Source organism: Aptenodytes forsteri, unplaced genomic scaffold (genome assembly GCF_000699145.1).
Source record: "Aptenodytes forsteri isolate BGI_AS27 unplaced genomic scaffold, ASM69914v1 Scaffold346, whole genome shotgun sequence".
Taxonomy (NCBI): Eukaryota; Metazoa; Chordata; class Aves; order Sphenisciformes; family Spheniscidae; genus Aptenodytes; species Aptenodytes forsteri.
In genome coordinates this window covers 491,668-514,145 of record NW_008794078.1, presented here as the reverse complement: position 1 = coordinate 514,145, position 22,478 = coordinate 491,668, and the positions used below count along the sequence as shown (strand labels likewise).

At 39.0% G+C, this 22,478-nt stretch overlaps 1 protein-coding gene across 1 annotated transcript in view; it reads left to right on the top strand.

The window, feature by feature from the left end:
• ETAA1 (Ewing tumor associated antigen 1) overlaps window positions 1–8,846 on the top strand; it is a 16,773-nt gene extending 7,927 nt beyond the window's left edge. The window contains exons 3-8 of the mRNA XM_009290960.2: window positions 436–469; window positions 934–1,071; window positions 1,347–1,423; window positions 3,040–3,158; window positions 3,486–5,635; window positions 7,551–8,846. Of these exons, the coding sequence (XP_009289235.1) occupies window positions 436–469; window positions 934–1,071; window positions 1,347–1,423; window positions 3,040–3,158; window positions 3,486–5,635; window positions 7,551–7,666 (2,634 nt within the window). The 3' untranslated portion in view covers window positions 7,667–8,846. The remainder of the gene's footprint in view (window positions 1–435; window positions 470–933; window positions 1,072–1,346; window positions 1,424–3,039; window positions 3,159–3,485; window positions 5,636–7,550) is intronic.
• Window positions 8,847–22,478: the final 13,632 nt, after the last annotated feature.

Here is a 22,478-nt window from a genome sequence, read left to right as displayed (position 1 = left end):
GCCGGCGGGGGCCCTGGCCTGCCCGCCACCCCTGGAGCCGCGGAGGAGGCGCGGCCTGCCTGTGAGGAGAGGGCCGGTGCGGTGTAATCCCCCGCTCTCCCCCGTCCGTGTGCGTTGGGAAGGGGCTCTTGTCAAGGAGTGATGAAGAGCATCTTCCCGCGGCGGATACTTAGAACTGAGGACGCTAATCCACCCCAGGAGAGGATAAAGCCCGGCCGTGCTAAGCGCTTAAATGCAAAGCATCTCCTAAGATGCTTCTCACGTAGTAACTGCATCTTTTAAAATTATTTCTGTAGGCTTCCACATCTGCAACGTCACTTCTAAAGGGCAGGGGTGACTAGCTGAGCTTCAGATAGTGTGTTTGGTTCACTTACTGATCCGAGACAGCTGCAAGCTAGTTTTGAATAGCTATATTCCTGCTTTTAACAGTCCTAGCTGAAAAGGCCTAGTGGAGGAAGTATAGACAAAGGTAGGTTGTGACCCAGAACAGTTTGGGGGTCCATTGAAGCTGTGACCCAAATCAGAGTCTGGGTGAAAGACACAGCGCAAGCCAGAGTACAAAATATTCTCCCATATAGGTATACATAGTTCTTCTCTTAATGTAAGTTGAAGTCAATATTCCCTCAAGTAGGAGGATTGACAGTTCTCGTCCTTACCATCGGATGCTGAGCATGTAGCTGTCAGTATCATGTAATGCTGTGTTATCTCTGTGGTGATGTAAATGACAGAGGTGATAGTCATATTCTGCATTAAATGTATAGTTGTGAACAATATTCCTGTTGTAAGTAAAGGAATGTTGATGAGTGTGAACTTGATTTTTATTCTTAAAGTTCCTAAAGCAGCTTCTTTGTGCCTTGTCCTGTTGTATGTTTGAAGTTATTTTCGCCTTTTATTTGTTGTTTTTTAATAAGGATCATCTTTCTGTTTACACAGAGTCATGTTTACATAAAACACCAAAGAGATCGTTGAGTAGGAAATCCCGAATACCTACTTTCAGCTCTCCTGTTAATGACACCGATATACAGCAAGAAATCTTTTGGGATCCTCATTCACCAATTGCACGCAGACTAGGTAATACTAACGAAATCCAGACTTCAGGGCGCCTATTTGAGGCATGCAGTGGGAGTGTACTAAAAGTTATCAAATTTCTTGAAAAAAGGGCCCTTTCTCTTATCACGGTTAGGTTGTTTGGTTTTATTTTTATTCAAAATCCATAAATTCTTCCAGTATAGTGCTGAATCAAGCTCTGATTTTAGCACATATATTTAAATTATTTGAGATATACTGCACTTTATAAATTGAATTGTTTTGCAGTTTTTAAGAAGGTTTTTTGTTTGTTTTCATAGGCAATGGAAAAACCAAACAGTCTACCAGTAGATGCGCAGTAGAAATTTCAGAAATTGTTAATCGTATTGCTCCTCAGGTAATTGTTACTTTCTAAAACAATGCTCTGCATATGCAGTAATCAAACAGAATAGTGCTACAGCCTCAGCGAAGGCTCAGTTTTAGTTACAGTAGTCACATGGTAAGAATCGGGTGTGTAGAAAACTAGTAACATGTCCATAAAACTGGACTGAATTAAAATCGTAAGCATAGCATTTGACTGGTTGCTCTTACGAGTCACAGATGCTGTAAAAAAAGACGTATTAAGGAAGTGGCTTGCAGCAGCTCCATTTTATAAAGTTTTACTTTCAGAATACAAGTTATTGCCCCTGGTCTTAGGAATACTGTTGTGTTTATTTATCCTTAATCACTCATCTGTTAAAAGGTAAGAGTTTCTTCACATACTGGATTTACTTGACAGTTGTTTTTAAGCATTTTGAATGGTCTTGAATGACTGCTGAAGTACAAGAACAAGACTTAGATGAGAGAGAGGCTCCGCAATAATATAAATATACTAACGTTGCTTCGTTATTCTAAATAATTTGCCTTTTTACCCTAAGATCTATGCTCTTGGTGTCTCCCTCTTGCTGTGAACCTGACGTCCACAGTCTGGAAAGTGAAAATAAGAGTGTTGGCTTATTGTTTGCCTTTTATTAAGTACAAGAAGAGAACATGTCACTCCTAAAACAGTTCTGTAGTATTTAGCTTGCAAAATATGCCTGCTTATTGGACAGGGCCATTTAAAATGTATTCACTATTTGGCATATTTGTGAGAAACTGTACTTAAGAATTGGAAAATCATTGATAAGGGATGCCACTTCCTTCCTTTTAAATGATTACAGCCCTGTCATAAATGTAAATAATATCAGGATTTGCAGCTATCCATTGCTGGTGTTATTTTTTTAAAAAAAAAAAAATAATAAAAAAATTTAATTAAATTTACAAAGAAAAAGAAAACCTATCCAAAACTACCCTGGTAGTTAGTAGAGTTCAAATTACTTTTGCTGGCTTACATGCAGTAATTTCCCACATCCCATGGCTCTGGCCCTCTAGACGTTTTACCACTGCAGTATTGTATCTCTTAGATTTCAGAATTCAAATCCAAGCCTGAACTTTGAAGCTCTCAAACAACTTCATTTAGTTTCTAAACTTCTTTTATTTCTGTTTAAAGGCTCCTTGTATAAATGAGTTGTAATGGAAGAAGTCAGAAATTTTTCCTGGAAGCACGGAGAATATGATTTCTTTCAAATTCTCTGGTCTGTTAATGCTGCTTTAAGTGGTGGATAAAGACAGTGCATCTCAACTAGCTCCTTAGTAGTATACTAAAGTAAACTAAATCACAGCTTGTAACGTGAATATTGCAGATTACGTGTAAAGCTGAAGTAAAGAGAGTATTAGGTTTGAGCACCAAAGTAAAATTCAGTTGTTTTAATTGAATTTCCTGTTTTAAATCGATACAATTAAAGTGATGCAACTATCAGTAGACAATGTTGCACTAATCTGGCTTAGCTTGTATTGGTTTAGCTCCTATCTGTGGCTTTCAACAGATTTGATCCAGTTTAATTGGTTTAGCAACTTTGACTAATGCAAGGTGTGTGTCTAGTCCAATCTTTATCTGAAATCAAATTGCTAAGCATTATAAATCTAATCATTCAGGATGAAAAAGCAGCCTGTAATGAAGGCTCCCTTTTAGGGACATGGATTGGTGAGGATGCTATTCCCTGTACACCTGGCGTAGTAAAAGTGCGAGCTAGGACAAAGTTAAGTTGTACAAGGTAAGTTACAGTTTTGTCTTGCCCATCACAGCTGGGCTTTCATGAAAAAGGGGTATGTGGTCTTCCTATATGTGTAGTGAGCCATGTAATTGTACATTAGCATGCAGAATGCTTTTAACTTTGGGCTTGTTATCTCTTCTTAATGGGGTATTGGGAATTATCAAAAAGATTGCATGCTGACTGCGCATTGAAAACAGTAGGATTCAGTCATATTCTCTGTAGTTGTTAAACTAGAGAATGAACAGCTCATATGGTAGTGTTATTGAGCTTGGCTAAACTTTCTCAGTAGGTCTGACCTTCTGTTGTTTTTTTTTTTTTTTAATCTAGAGATCTTAAAATAAAAAATCCTGAAGAGGAACTCATGAAATTGGCTAAGGAATTTGATAAGAATCTAGTAGAGCTAGATGCTGTTCAGGAACAAGAGAAGCTTGGTCATGACTTCATCCAGACCACCTCAGAGTCTTTAAATAATTCTAAAGATGAAGTAAACGTGAAGAACCAGAAATCACTCCTTGGTGAAGTTTCTGAAACAGATACTGCTCTGTGCCTGAAAGCAGTTGGACAGAGCACTGGCATCCCTGCTGCAAAGCCCTGTCAATCTAGCAGTCAAAAGTCTATAGACCTTGAGGCTGAAATAGCCCTTCATGCTCTTTTTGACTGCTCTACCCAGAAGTGTAGTGGACAGTTGAGCCAAGGACTATCAGGTATTTCGTTAAATAATAGTTTCCATGAAAATAAAAGCACCTTGGAAGAAGAACACCTTCCCGAGCAAATTAAAGATATGCAACGTGGTAATTCAGAGGCATATAAAAAAGATACTCCGTGCGCACTAGGAAGCGTGAAACAGACTTTTCCAAAACCTGATACTCACACGGTGACAAAAAAAAATCCTTGTTCTTTGAAGACACAATTGGTTGTCTCCAGTAAGCTTGCTGGAGTAGTTAATGATGATTTTGATGACTGGGATGCAGATTTTCTGGCAGATGATTCTTTTGTGATGCAAATAACCCAAAATCCTGAACTGATAAGTACTGAAGAAGCACCACCTATTCTTACAAATCCATCTATGCATGGTTTCAGTGATGCTAGCAGAACAAAGGAAAGAAGTAGTTGCAATTCAGTAACTTGTTTGGGGAGTGTACACAAATCTAACAGTTTGCAGTTTTCACCTTTGAAACATTCTAGTAAAAATACACAAAATGTTGCAAAATCTCTTTCTTTACAAAAGCCATATAATAAGACAGAAAACTCAAAGACAGAGACCATAGCCTTTCATGGCAAATGTGACATTAAGTCAGATAAAATAAATTCTATTTGGAAAAGTGCCCAAAACAGTGATTTGAACTATATTCCTGTTTCAACGCAATCTGAAGTGAAGAATGGAAATGAATGTATTCAGCTTAAAAGTGACCCTGTTCCTCTTTTTCCTTCAAGATCTAATCCTCATAGACAACGGACTGAAAAACCTGGGAATAACACACACAATATTTTCTGTCAATCGTCCAGTGTTTCTACCAACACAAAACCTAATGATCTAACTAAAGTGGTTAACCAAGCTAATACAGGTCACTTAAATCAAGTCGAAATACCAAAGAAATGTCCTCTGTCATTTGATGACTGGAATGAACTGAAATTCTCTGATGAGATATTAGATATGTTTTGTGAATCCGATAGTCTTTGGGATGCAAACTGTGAGGATGATGAATTGTTGTATCAAGTGTGTGATGATATAGAAAAGCAGACTCAGAGCCAGGATGTTAAACAAGGAAATGAAAGAGCTAAAACTATACAAGGAGCCAGTATTAATTCCAGATCAAATGCTGATAACAGCTTCCCAGCATCTAAACAAGGACTACCTTATCTCCTCTTGGCACAAAAAACAAATGCAAAACAGGACACTTTCTCACTAAACGATTCCTGTAGGAATTCATCAAAGGTTATGCATGGGCTGGCCACAACAGGTCACATAGTGAACTGTAAAAACGTCTCCAGTCCTCGAACTGTGATCTCGGGTACTTCTGTGGAGTGTAAATACACGCTGTCTAAAAACTGTCATCAAGCTGCTTCTGAAAATACTACAAAGACTGTTTCGGGAAAATGCTACAGGTCAAATTCTGTGCTGGCAGGAGAGACTGGTTCTGAAGTCAGAAGTCCTGTTAATGCAGTAAACATTTTTAGTAGCAAAACATTAGACAGCCCAGATCTTTTGTATAATGCAGGAGAAATACCAAATAACAGTTCTGGTAACAAAACATCACTTATGCCTTCAAAGTTCAAGTTCCGAAAGACTAGCAATTCTCAGGGTGCTCTTCATGTAGGGTCTGAAAATCCAGGGAGTCATTCTGGCATTGGAATTACTCTGCAGGGTTTGGAAGGAGACAAGAATCAAGTGAATGTGACTTTGCACAGCAAGCTTGACAGTAAGAAACCACCTTTCAAGAGGCACCTTTCGGAGTCTTTTGCACTGCCTACATCAGGTATTTGTCTTTATTGTATCATCACTGTTAGACTGGTTTTGTTTGTTTTCTTACTGTAATCAGAATGTCAGAGAAATTTATACTGTATTGCAACTTACAATAGGTTTCAATATTCATCCATTCAGTTTAGGTGTTAGTAAATGTTCTAGCGAGAATTTGGAGCTTATTTTCTCCAAAATAAAATTGTCCTGACGCATCTCTTGAATTCCTGTAGTTAAGGACTTCTGTCTCCCCTTTTCATTCCACTTCTCTGAATACTTCACACTCTCTCTCCATAGAGACTCAGAATCACTAGGATCAAGTACAGGCTGATGGCAGCACTCAGCATAGATATTCTTAAATTGTTACTATTTTGATACGTAGTAAATGTTGTAGTGTGAATCTGTGCTTTAATTTACAGTTCATTTTGAAAAACATTAACAATTACTTATCTCAGCCATGATTCGTTATGTTAATGGTGGGGCAGGGAAAGAAGGCAGCAAGGTGATAGGGAATGCCAATTTCTTTGTATTACTGTACACCTGGAAATTGGAACCTTGCATCATTTGATGCTTCTGAAACCTCGGCCTGTATTGTTGTTTGCTCTGTGGCTAAAATTGCCACAGTGAAATACTCTTGTGTTATCAGTCTAAACACTAACATTTCCTTTCACCTAGAGGGAAGGTCAGTCACTTTTCAATCATCAAGCAACAGTCTGTAATACTCCATGCACTGGTGTTACTTGCTAGGGAAATGTAGAACCAGTCAAGTGCCAGTCAGTCTCGTTTTTACTTGATCTCATGGCTTAGTGAAGTTTCAGTCAATATTAATTTTGATAAAACATGTCTTTAGAGTGTACAATATCAACCTCAATTTTCAGGAAGCACTGTAACAAAAACAACAAAAAAATTAATTCCTGCAAACTATCAGCCAGCATTATTTGAAGAATCAGTATTTTATCTGTGTTTCTTCCCCAGCAAAGAAGCAGATAAATGGAAAGTAGTAATTTCGGATGTTAAAGGGGAAGGGAGGGGAGAGATAAACTAGTCACTCTGTGGAATGTTCTAGAGAATAAAGGAATGAAAAAGAATAGCATAGATTTTCTTTACAGATAAACAACTGTCCTCATCTTAAATTTTTGGTGAAAGGACATTGCTGTAACAAAAAGATGGATGTTAAGTGATCCTTTCAAAAACTGATACGTAATTTTTCATGGACACCTTTTTTTTTAAGAAGCAAAGAGACCCTTTGTTTTATTTATCCAGTTTGAAAGACTACTTATTAAAAATACATTAATTGGAAATTGGTGTATAAAAACGGTAAAATTCCTGACGCGTTCAGGGAGTGTTCCTCTTGGTTCCACTGAGGTCAGGGGTTTATGGTATGGGAATTTATAGTTCTGTAACACAACATATAAAATACTACACTTAGCTATCATGTTCTTGTCTCCTTTGCCAATTTTTATTGCTACTTTTGACCTTTTTTCAACCTTTCTGGTTTTATTTGTGTGACACCTGTACTGTATCTGACCCCTGTGTCCATACCATCTCCGTGCCCATATCTCTGCCTAACTCACTAAATTGTAGAGCCCTTTTCACTCTGACGGCCTTAATTTTCTTAACCCATTGCCATCTCCTATGTTGACTCCTGATGTCACAAGGTTCACTTGAAGGGCAGCCAAGTAAAATTTCCTTGAAGCAAGTGTCTGCATCCCAGTATTTTCATTGGGAGGTAGTAATCAGTAGCGCTACAAAGGTCATGCATCTTATCCCCCTTCCTGCCTTGGGGACAGGATAGATGAGCCATTTTTAACTTGGGTGCCTGGTATGTCAGAATAGTGTGCTCTTGCCATAGATCTTCAAACATTGAAAACAGGTAAGTTAAAATACATATTGAACAAACGTGAAGGCTCCTAATACATGTTTTTTATTTACAGTGTCTGTGGTGGAACAAAAAAATAGAAAATGTTCTCAAGAAGAGATTGAAAGAAAGAAACAAGAAGCTCTTGCGCGAAGAAAATCCAGAATGCAGGCATTCTTTAAAGATGCTTGAATTTGGAGTTTATTTTGTCTATGGAGTAAGTTTTTGAGAGGGAAATACTGTAATGCTGGAAGACACTCTTTAAACTCTGTTCACAGCTACTGACGGCAAGCTTTTTCTATTTCTCAATTTAAAAAAATCTTGACCTGAACTATAACTAATACTCTGGTGGTATTTAGTCTTAATTAAAAACTACCAGTTATAAATGTGTGGTCCCAAACTATCTTCAGCACAATGAAGATTGTATTGAGTTCTCATACTGTTACGTGTTGAAATTTTATAGTCTGAAAATCATCAGAGCATGAAAGCATTTGTATACACACATTAAGTAGAAGATGTCAAAAACAGACTGTACGTCTTTTGGCTGTATTTCTCTTATTGCAAGTATTTTAATCTATAAGAAGGCTCTGAAGTACGCACAGATTAAGAAATACTAATGTTTGCTCTCAGGTAGAAGAAAGTTTTTAAGTTTTGGTTTAAAGAAACTACAATCAAGAAAAAATCCAACATCGGAAAACTAATGGAAATGAACAGGATTTGGAAAGCGTGCTCAGTTTGTTATCTTAGGTAAGAATTGGACATAGTGAAAGAAGAATTTAATATAAAAGTTTCATAAGGTGAAAAAGCATCCTGGAAAGGACATTGTATTTTTTTTTTTTTTTTTTTTAATTCCCTTCATGAAGAGTTGGAAATACCCTAGCTAACAAAATTGGACCACCTTTTTCCAAACATGCGTTACCAAGCCAATTAAAAAAGGTAGCTGATGTCATTTTACCAAACCGTGAGCAATATAAAATACACCAGGTGAAATCTCAACAACTGTGAATCAGTTTAGCCTTATGGTTGTACATATTTTTCAAAGTAAAGGCTGTTAAAACATAAAAATGCAATGTCATGTCAGCTTAACAGGGGCTGATAGAATTTTTGATGTGATAGATGGGTGCAGAGCTCAAACTGCAAAAACTGCCTGTGGGTAAGCTGCAGGGTATTTTTCAACTGAGAAATGCTTATATGTAAACATGTGACACTATGAAAAGTGACTGTAATTTTTCTTTGTAAATAAATAACTTTGAAATGTACCAAAGGTTAGAGGAAGCTTTTGGTTTCTGTAGTATGTGCCATTTTTGTAACTCGTAAAAATGTAAGTATTGTATATTTGTAAGTCATCATTAAACTTTTTTACATTTTTCTAGTCTGTTCTGGAAAATACTGTACTACAGAAACTGGTAAAAGGGAGTGAAATGGGAATTCCATATGGACTTTACTTGAACATTCTCTCTTGATAATTTACCCAATAATTCCATGTCTTAATTTTCTAGCTATAGTGGTGACAAAGTGCTTCCTTTGATCCATTTAAACTAGAAATCCTTGGTGGAGTAACTGGTTCTACACACAACCATCTGCAGTGGAGTCCTGAAATACTTAACTATACTGGTTTTCAAACTAGTGAACTTGCTTTTGTATTAACCACCATTCTTGGTGCTAGTTAGTTGATTATGAAATCAAATCCCCAAGTCCACCAAAGACCGTGCTGGTGCCCAATAAGCATTACTGATGGTCTGTGGCTGCAGCTCCCTGTCCTTCAGCTGTTGTGCAATATATGATGAATTGGATCAGCTTACTGATCTGCCTGAAAATTAACCCAGAAAAAATGTTTTCAGCTTTTCACAGAACTTCATGATAATAAGACCCATAACAGATAATGTAACATGAAATAGCAAGACTCTTTGTTGTGTTGTCAAGCCCCTGCTGGCAGTGTTCAAACAGTTCATAAGACAGAAGATTTGCATGTCCATATGACAAATAAATGTAAACCCCAAATAATGGCTGTTGCAAAAATTTTATATATCCTGAGAATGTAGTTTGATCTGTGTATCTGAGGGATATGCTCGTCTTTGTGATGTTCTAGGAAAACCTAAACTATCGGTTAACTTGCCAGATGCACTATTAGCCAAGAAAGTGGCAATGAAAAAAGGCTTCTACTATCAGTATTAAATATGAGAGTTCTAAAACTGGCTTTTAAGGTACTGATACACAAGAATGTCAAATCTTACTGAGAAAGATAAAAATTAGGCTTTTGCTAGGACAGTGTTCAGCTTTTCAACCCTTCCCTCCCCAGGATATTTCTCTAGAACTAATTCTGTAAAAAGGAACCAGGATAATTTTTGTTTTCAAGCATAATATGGTTAATTATACTTAGGACTTGAGAAGATGAGCTAACTGGAAAGGAAGGAACTGTTGTGGGTGCTGGAGAGTATTTTTTTAGGAAGGTTTCATTCTCTGATGTGAAAGGACTAACTTTTAAATCAGGTTTGAAATTGGGATAAATAGTAGATACATAACATGAAATACAGGCTAAGCACAGTATGGCTACCCAAGCTCAACATACAAGATACATCCTGAATGCTTGCCGCTATGTGTCCTTGAGCACACTCAAAGTTTAAAACCAGCTTGCTGCCCTTCCAGGTGATGCTGATTTTCTCAGCTCTCAGGAAACAAAGGCCCTGGAACTGCCCGCCTAAAATGCCACCACTGGTCTCCCCCTGAGAGCACGGTAAGAATCCTTTAACACAAGCGTCTAACCAACCCTCTTCTCTCCTGAGCTGTAAAATAAGAGCTCGATGCATGATAAGGGGAATTCTGTTGCCACAAGGGGTGTGGAAAGGACCCTTTGCAAACTTTCCAATTGGAGGAAGACACAAACTACTTTTTGACCGATTACTGTCACTTACTTACCCAAGTATTTCCTATGTGCTGCTTAACCACGTTTAAAGAATCTGTTTGCTGATCGGTGTGAAACACATTAATTTTGACAGTTTACGGCAAATGCATCCACTGCCCTCCCCATTGAACAATTACAACAGAGGGGCTTTGGTTTTTATTTTACTTACTTTTCATAAATACCTATTTTTAGCATAGGTATTACGCTTCAAGGTCTGTAATTTGTTTTTTCTTAAACATTACTTTCCAAATAGAAATCACAAGTTCTTGGGATCATGGTTTCTTAACTGATGTCGAGACAAGCTACTAAGATTTTTTTGGTCACACCCTGACTATCCCCAAACGCCCTACCATACCATCTCTCAGTTAACAAATTCAATAGAGTTACTTCTTTTTGTGACTTGACACTGTTAGAAACAGAGAAATAATTTCTTTCATTAAAATTAAACCACTCCTATACAATTTTTGTTAGGCAAATTTGATAAAAGCTTAGAGAAATACTTTAACCCCATCTATTTTCATTGGTGGAGTCAATGCAGGCAGAATAAGATTCGTTAGGGCTTAGAAATAGTTACAAAGAACAACCTCTACAATATCAAAACTAAAATTCCACAAGGTAGGAATTTTTGTCTTTGAAAATATATATATTCATATTGGTTGGTCAGAAACATCCAAAAGATTTAGAAGAAATCTAGTGAAAAATAAACCGTCTAGCTATATATATGTATGTATCTTAAAAGAGTACACACCACAGAGCTTGTTTCCTGTGAGTGCCCACGCTCTAAGTGCCAGTCTTGCCCTTCGCCTCTTCCTACTATGCTGGCATCAGCAGGGTGCTGGACGTGGACCCAGCCCAGCAGGCAGGGCAGCATACTGACGTTGACAGGGGTGCAGACATGAGGAGTTTAACCTTTGCCTAATTCTCGAACATCTGGATATTCAAGCCAGCAACACAGCAGGGGTGTAGCTAGAGATGGCTCCGTGCCTCCTAACCTGAGGGGCATAGGTTAGGCGTACAGTCATTTCAGGTGCTCTTATGGCAGTCAGTGACAGAGAGGGCAATTCAGACGTTAGGTGCCTGAACTACATTTCAGATGTGCTTAGCTCTACGTCAACAAAAGCAGCCTCCTGCCTAACGGCTATTTTAGGGATGAGGTACTGGGCCTAGACAGCTGCTCTGCTCTATGTGGGCAGCCAACAGCTTTGGAGAGCAGATGAGAAGTTCAAAAGCTGCAGCCCTCCTCCTTGCTCTCATGTGACGTGCCCTCTCCTTGCCACAGAGGAAGGAAGTTGAGTGGCAGCATCGCGATCCCACAGATTTTACAGGTTATGCTCAGCATCCCTCATGCTTCCTGGTAAGTTCTTGGTGACTGCATGTGCCTCAATCATGCAGTCTTTTGTCTGACTGCTTGCAGTAGACAACAGATCTTCATTAGGAAAGTATCTACATCATTTTAATTAATTAATACACATGTACACATAAGAAGTTTGGTATTTCAATAGCTGACATTTCACTATGAAGCCACATCTTCCTCCAGGCAAAAAAGACCTATACAAATAGTAACAATCTTAAATACATTCTAAATTAAATTATGACTGTCATGTTTCATTATAAATTAATTTATGACTGTTTGCTTAAGCACTCATCTTCGTTTCATTCAGAGCATAGTAATTTTTTACATGAGCAGAGCAATCAGTGAGCTTAAGTTCAAATGTAAATGGAATTCCTGTATGACCCATACCTGAGCATAATTTTTATTCCACAGATATTGACGCATTTCACGATGAGTGATGTTACTCACTAAAATCCGATTATCTTTTTAAATTATGACTGTCATGTTTCATTATAAATTAATTTATGACTGTTTGCTTAAGCACTCATCTTCGTTTCATTCAGAGCATAGTAATTTTTTACATGAGCAGAGCAATCAGTGAGCTTAAGTTCAAATGTAAATGGAATTCCTGTATGACCCATACCTGAGCATAATTTTTATTCCACAGATATTGACACATTTCACGATGAGTGATGTTACTCACTAAAATCCAAGGATTATCTTTTTCAAGTAAAACCTGCGGTGGATTTTTTTTCTTTAAGGAAAGGCAGATATGATCAGGTAAAGGATCCGTTCGTCATTATTCTCCTTATCTGTATCTAAAATTATGTGTTGTGGAATGTACATACATTCACACCCTTCCAGTTCATGCTGGTGAGGGATCACGTTTAAAGCATTTGAGAAATTTAGTAATATTGGTTTTTTATTGTGTTAGTTGTATCAGATTTTCAGAGAAGCCAGCATCCAGCAGCTCTTCAAATTTTGGCCTATAAGGCACAATTAATCTTGGGGCTGCAGTTCAGGAATAGCAATGTAATCTTATACTATGTGTACCACTTATTACATCTAGACCTTTATACCCAGAGGAATAACATAGATGAATTCATTGATTGTATCTTTTTAAGCCTAAAAAGAGCTACAATTTGTCAGGAAAGAATAGCTGGAAGCAACAGATAGTGACCTAAATAGTAGAATTCCAAAGATAAAATAGAAGAAAATGAACACAAATGCTTCATTGTTTGAGAGCTGTATTGTCTGCAGCACACTCCAGTGAATCCAGTGTTTGTGGAAGAGGCCGAGGCAGATACAATCTGTGGAGCTAAAAATGACAGCCGGAGTAAGTAGCCATCAAAGATGAAGCTAGGAAGACTCTGGCAATTGTGCTGTAAATCATAACTGCAATATTTGTTCAAAGCTCCGATTACTACGCATACTGGTGTTTTTGTCAGAAGAGTCAGAAAAGTCCTGCCTCATAAAACACTTAAGGATATCTAATGTACTGTCTTGTGGAACTAAATATAAATTTCTGTGACTATTGTCTGGGTGTAATGTCAGTATGGTAGCTGACAAACCATTAAGGGCCTGATTCTACTCTTGCAGCAATTTCCTTAAAGCACTGGAGGTAATGGAGTGACTCAGGTGAATAAAGAATCAACCCCCTGCATTTCATTATTGTAAGCAGTTGTCTTTAGCACATAAATCTAGTAAAACAGCATTGCATTTATCAGAAATTGTTATTGTTTATGTGCATTTTCAAAGTTTTTTCAGGAAAAAGGTTGCATTTATGCATATCTTTTAAAAGCCACGGTTAACAGCTTTCACCTCCAACAATGTAGTTAACAGAGGTGAGGAGGGGACTACAGGATTTATAGATTTCCTTTTTAATAAGGTTGTCTGCTCTTTGCAGCTTGTCCTCGCTAAACGAAAAACTTGATTCAGGTTTTAACCCTGGAAAATTAGGACCCATGTAGACATGCGAATGAAGCTTTGCATGCGCTGCCACACTCTCCGTGAACAGATGATGTGCAAATAAAATATTGTATTTTAACTAAGCATAGCAATTTAGGTTTTGGGTATTTTTTTTTTTTTTTGGCTGAGCAGGGTGGGATTTCTTCCATGCCTAAAGCTGAGCATATGTTGGGCATGTTTTGCAGAATCATGGCTGTAGGGCCAAGTGTCTAAGGCTATTTAAGCACCTGGGGAAGTTACTCATGGGGAGTCACATTAGTGATTCACAGTGGTATGAAAAAGAGCTTGATGAATAGTTGTTTTTGAATATCCCATTGGATACTTAGCTGCACCTTTGGGTGTTAGAGACGTGCAGAAAGCTGACCCTCAATGACAACATAAATGGACATAATGAAAGAAAGAAAAATGTGTTCTCCAAGGCTTGAGTAACAGTTTGGAAACATTTTAGTAGATGAAGTGTTAACACTTCCTTCACCAATAATGACTTGCAGAGGACCTTTTTTTTTTTAAAATTAGCTCTCATGTTCTACAGCAAAAACCTGAAATACATGCTTAGAAATATCATAAATTTGAATTTCTGTCTTCCTGGTTGCTTCTTAAAAGCTACACTGTACCTGGATAGGGCCAGATGTTTTTGTAAACTCCAATGCTGTAAATGAAGATGACATTAACCCTAATAACTATTTTGTTATTGAACTTGAATAGGTGCTAGCGATGAATAAATGAAACTGAATTTTACAGAAAGACTATGTTTTCCATATCACTTGCTTAATTTTCAGCATGCTGACTTGTGTGACTTCCATGTACGCCACTCATGAGAAGTGGCAGTCAAACCAGCAAAGACCTCAATTTCCAACATAAAACATCAGAAGATCCCAGAAGATTTTCTCTTTGTTTTTAGTGCCAGATTTCCAACCAATAGTAAGAAAGGAAAAGAAAGCTATGCTCGTTTATGGGCTGGGGGCAAAGTCTCACAGGCTCATTTTCTCTACAATTTTCTCCCAGGTCACAAAGGCTGACCTAGGCGCTTCACAGAAGACTGCCATCCGAATCTCATACGGGCTTTTTTGAAACTCCACAGGGCTTTTTTCCTCTTTTTCCATCCCGTGGTAACTGTAATCCCTCAATGTCTGATGTGGTCGTTAAGCGTGCTCTGTAGATCTAACTAGGAATCATGTCCTGTTAAGGCTTCCACAAGAACCAGACTCTTGCTCCTTTATGGGAGGCTGGAGCTATCTACTAAGTTTCAAATTTACATTTACTTTTAGTTAGATCTTTAACTCAGATATTTTCTAAGGCATAAGTCACCCGCTCCTGACATTTCAGGATCCCAAGTTTGATGTGTTAAAGCTGTACAATCTGTAATCTGTGGCCGTGGGGGGGAATACTTGGACTGCTTCTAAAGGATGCGTGCGGGGTGAGTGAAAACAGCAAGTTCATATATGCTATACAGCAATCTATGTATGTGAAATTTCTGAAAGGCTCCACATCACTGATGAAAAATTTCTAGAGATCAAAAAAGTTTGAATACACTGCATTAGAGTGTCAAATCTTGACAATGTAACACATTAAAAAGAGTCTGACCAAGTGACAATTTTCTAATAGATAACCATAAAGATATGAAGAAAAGTTGGAGGACAGCCTGTAGAAAGAGTTATGGAGGTGAACGGAAAGAAATTTGAAGATGGTTTAAGATAATGTCAATCGGTGTAGACCAGATAAAGACAGACCCTTTTTCATTTTCTTGAGAAAGTCTGAGGCACCAATGAAACTACATAAAACACCTGTTAGTTATAAAAATGTCAAACAAGCATACATTTGGGAAATGGAGAGATTCAAACATTCATGAAAGGGCAAGAGAGATTCTTGGAAGACATGTCGGATATATTTGTCGTCTCAGCAATTTGCCTGTCTGTGTTCCAGAAAAAACACAAGTAGCTTTGTGAGCACTGAAAGTAATCAAGCCTGATTTCCTACAGACTAATTAATTAAGTTTCTAAAAGATGCAAGTTCCAATTGAAGCTTTTTTGGTTGAGTCCCATAGCATGAGAATCCAGCATGGATTCTCTAGGGACTAGTAAAAATGAATGCACACCTGAGCTCTTCTGCAGATACAGGGATTTTTTGAGACATTCTCCTCCATCATCCCACTCAGTTTCATCAAACTTCTGAAAAATACATTATTTTTTAGACTCTCTAAAGAGCTGACCTTTCTCTCCCCCAGTCTACCTAGCGAAACTTCTCCGTCCTTTTCATTTAATGGTAGTGTTGTACCCATGATGGCTTGAGCACATATGAGAAAAGATTACTTCCACCCTCCAAACCTGTCTAATTTTTGTTATTCACAGGAAGTCTTGCGGTTCACTAATTAATAAGTAATTTGATGTTATAGGCCTAGGAATGAGAGAAGACGGGAGAGGGCCTGGGACTTTCATTCCTTGACAAGCCTTGTGTGGGACCCTGTGCTTTTCTCCATGTTGTTGGTCAGCTACCTTGCTGCTCCTAGAAGCCACTGCCAGTCTGCTTGCTCATAACAGCTAAAACCACCGGTCCTGCCATGTTATTTATATGTATGAATATTTTAATTAATTTTCTATACAAGAATATTTATCAGCTAAAATCAAGAAGTAAATCTATTTTAAAATGAAGCTAGCTTCAGTATTTACCGCAACTTAATGACAACTTTAGACAAGAATTTAATTACACGGAGTCAGCATACCATATATATTGTAGGGATGTACCATGGGACTTATTTTAAAGTGTAATTTAGAGTATAACTTTTAGACTGCCCCTCAATATGAACTTAAATCAAAATATTTCCACTGATGGAGCACATTCTTCAAAACTGATTACAAAAGTAGCCACAGTACTAATGGAGGCTTGCTGAATTTTATGTGTTATGGTATAAATGACTTGCAAGAACACTCTTGGGAAGTTGTACTGTAATTTAATATCTTTAAAGCTAAAAACTGCTAGGGAAATATTTTTTCATGGGGACCTACTTTTTCCCCTTAGCGTTACCTAGAAATACATCTTTCTGTAGGACAGTTTTGTATCCCTTGCAATTCACATACAACGTCCAGAAAATACATTGAAACGTCATGCTGTGCTTTGCAGAACCAGCCTCCCCTGAGGAGTGGACAACAGACAAGGACTCAGGAGACCGAGCTTTTCCTTCCTCCACTGCTGGCTTTATGCATGCTGATCTGAAGGAGGTTTACAAAGGCCAGTAATGGTTTCCTTGTTCACTGTTACCCTCTTTTTTGCTGGCACCGTTCCTGGTGGCGTGGGGAGAGGGAGGTGTTCTGAAACGTCTGTATTTCAGGGCCTTGCTGTGAAAATGCCACACAACCTTTGTGGCACAGCTGCGTCCCACCACAGGGAGATGTGAATTACCTCTGTGAATACACAGAAATTAGCTGTGTTTAACAGTCTAGCCACACAACTAAACTCTTACTTACACTGACCTTATTTTACTGCAATGAGTAAGAACTGTTGCTCTGTGACAATATCTTAGGCCTTGCCTACATAAGGCTGCGTTCAACTGTTTAACAAACTTATTTCAATAAAAGAGTGGCCGACACCATTCCCTGACTAAACAATTTCTAGAAGCAAAAGTAGGTAAGTCAGCACAACACTCTTGGGTAGATGAGCAGCTAGGTTTATTCTAGGACGTAACTGCTTAAAGACGCAGACACAAATGAAATGTGCTATGCCAAAACACAAAGGGATTTTTTGACTACCTAATTATCCTGTGTGGCAACTTTTAGTGGACATTATTTGTAGATCTTCATTTAGATAAAAATAGTGCTATTGCAGATTGCTATGGCACCGTTCTATTGTAAGGTTATGCCAGGCATACGCTCAAAGATGTTTCTACTTTACAGACAGGCATGCTATCTCCTAACTGCTCCAAAGGCATCTAAAGAAAGATTTACACCCACACAGTGCCGTAACAGCTCCACAGGAACTCTAACTAGCCATGAGTGAATAAGGCCCATAACCAAAAACGCTGAGCAGCACCGCAGCTGGTGTAAATTGTCACAGCTCCTCTGTGGAGCTGGGGACACTTTACACAACCGGAGGATTTCTTCCTCTGAATGCGCAGAAAGTCGACCTCCAATACATAAAATGTCCTTGCACAGCAGGAACGCGCAAACTTTCTTTTGAGCTCAGTGGGAAACTTGTGATTTCTCACTCCAGCCCCACAGGTGTGCTTCACCTTTTATTGGTCAAGATGGGTATTTGCAATGGTCCACTGGGTAACAGAGAGATGCCTTTTTAAGTTCCTTTCTAAGGTATATTCTAAATGTGTCTGGAAAAATTTACTTGCAGCTGGAATTGCACTGGGTAAGCCACACAGATTTTCAGTGCTCTTAGATAAATACAGTACGGCACACCATCCACTGCTGCGCTGAAGGGGTCATGAGGGTTGATTAGTCCTGATGGGTTCAGAGGTCAGGAATTTGCAGTAATTAACTCGCACTTAAGCAGAATCATATAAATGTATCCAAAGCAATCTTGTGATGGAGAGGGCAGGACTAGGCCCTTGCTGCCAAGTGACAGCCAGCTGGGCCTGTTGTCGGCACGCAGACAGCTGTGGGAAAGGAGAAGACAAGACTTTGTGCCACAGAGCCACAGTGGAGGGACGGTGGTCACCTTCAGATTTTCTAGACTGCAGAGAAGTCTTGAACTGAGTCAGAGATCAAAGCTGGCTCAGAACTGAAGGGTTTCCAAAGGAAAACCTTCCCTATCACACTCTGTAAGAAAAATGGATCAGCACAATACCTGGGTTACAGGACAAGAAAGATGAGACAGGGAGGTCATGCAGTGACCTCAAGCATTTAATTTAATCTGGTTTCCTGTAGTGGGGAAGTTTTGGTCACCATAAAGGTTGTAGCATGTGGATACATGAAAACAGGCTGGAGATCTAGATCTGGATCCTTCTGTTCATTTTTCTGTAGCTCTCATCACTTAAAACCTTCAGCTCTAGACCTTGTTCAAACTATATCATGGTCCTGACACAAAAAGAGAGTCATTCACAGAACACAGGATATATTGGTCTGACCTGAAGTTCACAAAATCAAGGGCAGTCCTGCATGAACTGGAAAATGACTCACTTGTCTGCAGCACATCTGGACTCTTGAGTCAAGGCCTACACAGCCTCTAGATCATGACACTAAAGAATGCAACATTTTGTAGTAAGAGCGCTGTGTGGCATTATATACCCTCCCTGTATCAGAGGGAATATTTCTAATAATCTCGCTTAATGGTCCACACACAGAAGTATTTCATTATTTCTGTCCTATGGAGCTTAGCTGTCGCACTCCTCCAGCACTCCTTTTAGCTTGGCTGGGGGAACTTTGCAGAATAAAATAAAAACCTATGCAAAAAATTCACCCTGCTCTGTAGAACTCACTAAGATAACCTCATTCTAACTCCTACATAGCCTTAGGCATAAAAACTCACGCAGTAAAACTTGAAGTTTTGTGCAGCAATGCTTTCTGAGTCACAACAAGTAATTGTGTGTACCAAGAACTCCCTACCAAACGTTTAATGGAAATCTTTCAAAATAGTAGCCAGTGCGTTTCAGTGCAAGATAACAGGAGTTGTACAACTAGTAACTCCTACTTTCAGCTTTGCTCCAGGCTTCAAGGTATTCACCGATTTCTTCTTTTTTTTTTCCCTAAATGCAATTATTTCATTTCTCAGTATAGTGATTATTCTACATTCTTAACAACAACGTATTGTAGCACACTGAGCACCTTCCATGCATTACAAATACAAGTCCCAATCACTGCGGTCTACCATCTCCACAGGCTCCAGGTAACATGGTGGACATTAACTGACTTCACTAGGGCTGTGCCCGGGCGTGAGAGAAGAGATTGCAGTAATGGGGCTCTGGCCAGTATCACATTTTTTGTCTTCTAGTGCATTAAAGCCCCTGCTTGACCAAGACAAAGGGACAGCTGAAAGTTTAGAGGTGAGTTTTAATGAAAGATTTCAGGAAGCAAAAGAAAAAATTGCTCATGGATGACAACAAAAAAATGCTTCCTTGTCTATGGAGCGTCACAGCAGAAAGTGCAAAGAGAGGAAAAAGGGGACGGAGGAAATCTGTAAAAGAGAAGAATGGGAGAAGCAGTTGGCTAAATGGAGTGGAAGATAAATGGCAATAGAACTTCAAGCAATAGATTCCACAGGGCTTTTTAGTGGCTTGAAGTCCTTACAGCAGGTAGTAGAAAATCAAGGAAGCTGCTGGCTGGCGGAGACAAGGTGGCATTGCCAAGCAGCATTTTAGATGGAAGGGAGGAAGCAGGTAGATCTTGCAGACATCGTCCATCAAGAACAGAGATGATCATAACATTTTTAGCTTGTGTTGAGGAAAAAAATCACAATCGCCATCATGATAGGGAAGACAACCAATGGCAGGAGAAAGGGCAACAAGATGGGAGAAAAGATGGTTTAGGAGACAGCCCAGGAGACAGCAAGTGTAACAGAACTGATAGAGGAGATGAGGATGTGAAAATCAGGAATAAGTGGTAAATAACCGACCTTAAGAAGTCAAGCCAATACTGAAGTGGCAGCTGAATGTGCTGATGCAGATGGTTATGAAAGTCCAGACAAGAGCATTTCTGGCAGAGAAGGAGAGTGACTGGCAGAGAAGGGCAAGTGCATTGAGGATTCTCACATGGATACCTCTGTGAGGCAACGGGGCGACCAAGTGGCAAAGGGAGGCACAAAAAAATAAAGGAGCTGTCAGCAAGGGTGCACCTCCAAAGCAAATCAGGAATGAGAGAAAGAGAGAATTACAGAAGCCAAGTGTTGGGAGGGAGAGATCAGGAAAGAGAAGGGCAAAGATTGTCCTCAGATGGAGCCAAGTACAGGAGCTGGAGAAGCCTCTCTACTAAAAATCAGAGACAACAGAGAAAAGAGAAGCTACTTAAGACAGTGGGAACAAACAGCAACTTCTGAGAATGTGGAGACAAGTGGTATGAGGAAATCAGTGGGTTGTTAAAAAGGCAGACTGACTTAAAGGAATTTCATTTTTTCAAGACAAAGTAGCATAAGCGTGCTTGAAGGCAGAGGGTCTACAAAACAGAGTGTGGTTAAAAATAGACAAGAGCGGAAGAAGAATCAAGAGATAACAGAAGACAGAGAACTTGCACTGGGCCTGGAAAGACGTTACGATCAAGGATAAAGAGAAGTAAGGAAGCTGGGGTTTGGGGAGGACAGTACAAGAGGAAGCTGGAGGTCTTATCTAGGCTTATTCACTCTGTCCTTTAAGAAGAGGACTAGATCCTGGCAAGAGAAGGATGAAGGTTAGCAGAAAAACACATTTTATTAGTCATGAGCAAACACAGAGGGTTTGAAGCTCCCAGTCCAGTATGAACATCTGTATGAGAGGCAGTTCAGTCTCTGGAAGAAGTCCTGACCCTATTAAAGTCAATGACAAAACTCCTGTTGCCTTCAACAGAGCCAAAATTTCACCTTGTGCCTACGGTCATTCCACTGAGACTTCCAACATGAATGCCAATTAGTGCCAGTTTCAAAGGTGACATTTGTGACACGGATACGCGCTCCACTGGGAGATGAGCTAACATTATCAAATTGAGTTTGCATAGACCAGTAAAGGTAAGTGTGACATTCCCTGTCCTAACAATCGACTGAGGCAAATAGATACACACAGAAATAACTGAGATTTTGAATACTTCCAGAGCACGCTAAAAATGGCATCATTATTGATTTAGAGAAAAATAAATAAATAAAAGGAATTAGTGTGTGTGGCAGGTCTAAATGAATCAATTAGTATGTTAAAAGCCATGCATAAAATAATGTTTAATTAAAATAAAAAGGGCGGGGGGAACCTTTAAAGGGTAAATCGTCTCATATTTTAAATTGAATGAATACAAAAAAATGACCTGAGCATAGTGGATTACTGCTTAGAGGCTTTCAGATGCTGGACTTATGCGACAGCCACTATTAGCACATTCAGATTAGTAGTTCAACAGTAACTGGAATATTAAACAGAACATGTCATTCTGATTTTGTAAAATATGCATCTGAGTATTTTACTTAATACTGGGTTGATCTGAGATGTAAGTAGACTGGATACCACAGTACTCAAAACAGTCACTTTTTTTTTTAATTTGCATGTTGATGGTCTACATGCCTAGATCAAAACCCATGCACTGACTGTATGATTTAATACACAATATCAATTCAACCTCCTGATAACTGTGAACCCCTCCCACTTTATAAGCCTCTGCAATACACCAATTTTACAAGTAGCTCTACAGTGAATCAGACCTGTGGTTTCCAATACTACTATCCCATTCATGAGTGTAAATCTGGGCTAATACAGTGCAGATAGCCTCGTTGTTGTGTTTTGTCCGAATTTTATGTAGATCAGAATCTCTCCTAATGTGACCGATTCCAATTCTCCACTCTGCTCTATTATTTGCATATAAACATTTAATCTACACTGTTTAGACCAGTATAATAATGGCTTAAAGGACCAAGGGAAAACCACAGTAATATACAAACTACAATAATATATGCTGGGTAGCAGGTAAGCCACATTTCAGCCCCTAAGAGATTCCTGCTTCAACGCAAATCTGTATCTTATTCTAAGCCAGGTTCTGAATAAATACGTGATCATATCAGGAAGTCACCACATTGCTTATCATATGCGCATGTACAGACACAGACATCGCCTCTGAGCAGCTGACAGTATGCTCAGAGGAGACCGAGGCTGGCATAGCAGAAGGGTTGCAAATCCAGCCTGCAAGTGCACTGGCAGC